Source organism: Aplysia californica, unplaced genomic scaffold (assembly GCF_000002075.1).
Source record: "Aplysia californica isolate F4 #8 unplaced genomic scaffold, AplCal3.0 scaffold00290, whole genome shotgun sequence".
In the NCBI taxonomy this organism is placed as follows: domain Eukaryota; kingdom Metazoa; phylum Mollusca; class Gastropoda; order Aplysiida; family Aplysiidae; genus Aplysia; species Aplysia californica.
In genome coordinates, this window is record NW_004797560.1 from 514,327 (window position 1) to 516,467 (window position 2,141).

At 41.2% G+C, this 2,141-nt stretch overlaps 1 protein-coding gene across 1 annotated transcript in view; it reads right to left on the reverse strand.

Moving 5' to 3' along the window:
- LOC101862355 (N(G),N(G)-dimethylarginine dimethylaminohydrolase 1) overlaps positions 1-1,434 on the reverse strand; it is a 23,609-nt gene extending 22,175 nt beyond the window's left edge. The window contains exon 1 of the mRNA XM_035970582.1: positions 1,070-1,434. Within this exon, the coding sequence (XP_035826475.1) occupies positions 1,070-1,351 (282 nt within the window). The 5' untranslated portion in view covers positions 1,352-1,434. The remainder of the gene's footprint in view (positions 1-1,069) is intronic.
- Positions 1,435-2,141: the final 707 nt, after the last annotated feature.

A 2,141-nucleotide genomic window follows, 5' to 3' on the forward strand; every position in this document is an offset into this window, starting at 1 on the left:
CTCTAATTCTAGTCAATATTACTTATTTATTTCTTAAGTTTTAAATAAAAATCGTAAGCATTCAATTATAGTCATGGTCACTGAGTCACTCTGTGTGTGTCTGTAAGCTGTGTGAATGTGCACGTATAATGTGAGTTTTACAAGCAAAAAATCTTACCATAAAATTGAATTACCCTTTAAGTTTCTAAAACAAGAGTGTAAAATACCCCTTAACTTTTTAAGATAGTAAACCAAAGCGGAGTGATTATTCTCATCCGGGGTGAGGATAAACTGGATATTGTATTCTCACCCGGGGTGAGGATAATATTGTATTCTCACCCGGGGTGAGAATAAAATTGATACTATTCTCACCCCAGGTGAGAATAAATTGAGATCTAGATCTAGACTCTAGATCTAGATCTAGATTCTACTAGATCTACTCTCACCCCGGGTGAGAATAAACGACGACCGTCTACTCTCACCCGTTTTTTTGTTGTTTTGAGCATCATAGGACCCCTGTCACTGAGCGCTCCAGGTGACAAAACTCGCCTCCCTCTCTCACTCCGCTGAGCGCGGGAGGCAGCGAAAATCGCCAACGGGCGGGCCAGCTCTCGAGAGCGGGAGGCGACCATTGTCGATTTGGGGGAAAACTTATCTTTTGAGCATATAGCGTCACTTTTTGAAGCTATTTATTGGTTCTGTTATGGAAAATTTTACTCTTGAATGGTTTTTAAACAACCAATCAAAATAACGACCGACGACAGCCAAACGAAAGGATGAAGGAACCTCTAAAAGTTGGCCTGAAAAGGGGAGCCCTGCTAGATTCTAGATCTCTAGATTTTTCTAGATTCTAGCTAGAATCTAGATCTAGATCTAGATCTAGAATCTAGATATCTAGTAGGGCTATTTTCACTTTGTGACAGTGACAGTCATTGACTCATTTTGTCAAATTTTGATTTTTGATTCCTTTCACTTTCAGCACCTCTAGATTCTAGACCTAGACCACTACATGAACATTTACAGTAAGTACCAGGTACAATAATGAACTATGTGAAGGTGTAGATCTAGTATACTTAATCTTTAGACTTACTTCTCCTTGTCTTGAACTGTGTCCAGGCCGGGCTATCAACGCCGTGTTTCCTATGACCACTGCGGTGTCATCCACGAAACAGCAGTCGGGGTAGCTTTCATCTTCGACAAGTTCAATGATGTTGATATCACAATTTTTCAAAACTTCCCTGATCGTCTCATACTCTTGTCTCGCTTTCTCTACATCAACACCGTTTGGATAATTATCCGACCCAACGCTCCTGTTTTTCAGAGAGTTGGGCACACGGCAAATAATAGCGAAATTGTAGTGAAACGCCGACATGTTTACTTGCTTTGCTTCTTCAATCTGCACTTCCGCGTTCGCAGGAGAGTGACTCGTTTTCGCACGGGAAATGCTCTATTGAAATAAAAATACTGGATTGGACAGGATTTATTTCGAGGATATGGGATTGGCTTCCGATAAGCCTACGTAAAGAGTAAAGAGGGAGAAGTTAATAGTTAAAGCGAGTGGGATTATTGGGATAGTCAGTCATGAGGGTGAACACTAGATCTAGTGAACAGTTGAGTGAATAATGAACAGTCATCAAACTGTATAGTAAACTTGTACCTGGAGAATCTTTGCTTGTTGTAGGCCTACTACACCCTATAATAGCCTAGTCTTCTATTAGTCATAATTAGTGAGCGCATGTGTGCGTCAAAACTGGAAAATCCGATGACAATACCACAGACGGCCAGAGATCTGCTGTTTATGCGGATAGGTCGCGCGAATGACGAATGGGCAAGGAGTTTTACAGTCTAAGCTCCTTGCGAATGGGTCGATTAGAAGATGAAACGTAATAAATTCCGGATATAGCAGTGAGGCAATGACGCGAGTGTCGAAAGAAAGGCGGATACTATGCGATTAGCTAGTGGACTAGCAAGCGAAAAGACTTGAGGCGAGGTCGAGCTTTTATAAAAATGGGACGTAGCATCGTCGAATACAAAATCGTGTAAAATTGCAACTACATGTATCTCCCTTGAACTTTGAAGATAATACTCTAATAAGGTTGTTTTGGGGCTATTAGAGTTTGTGTGTGTGTGTGCGTGTGTGTGTTTGTGTGTGTGTGTGTGTG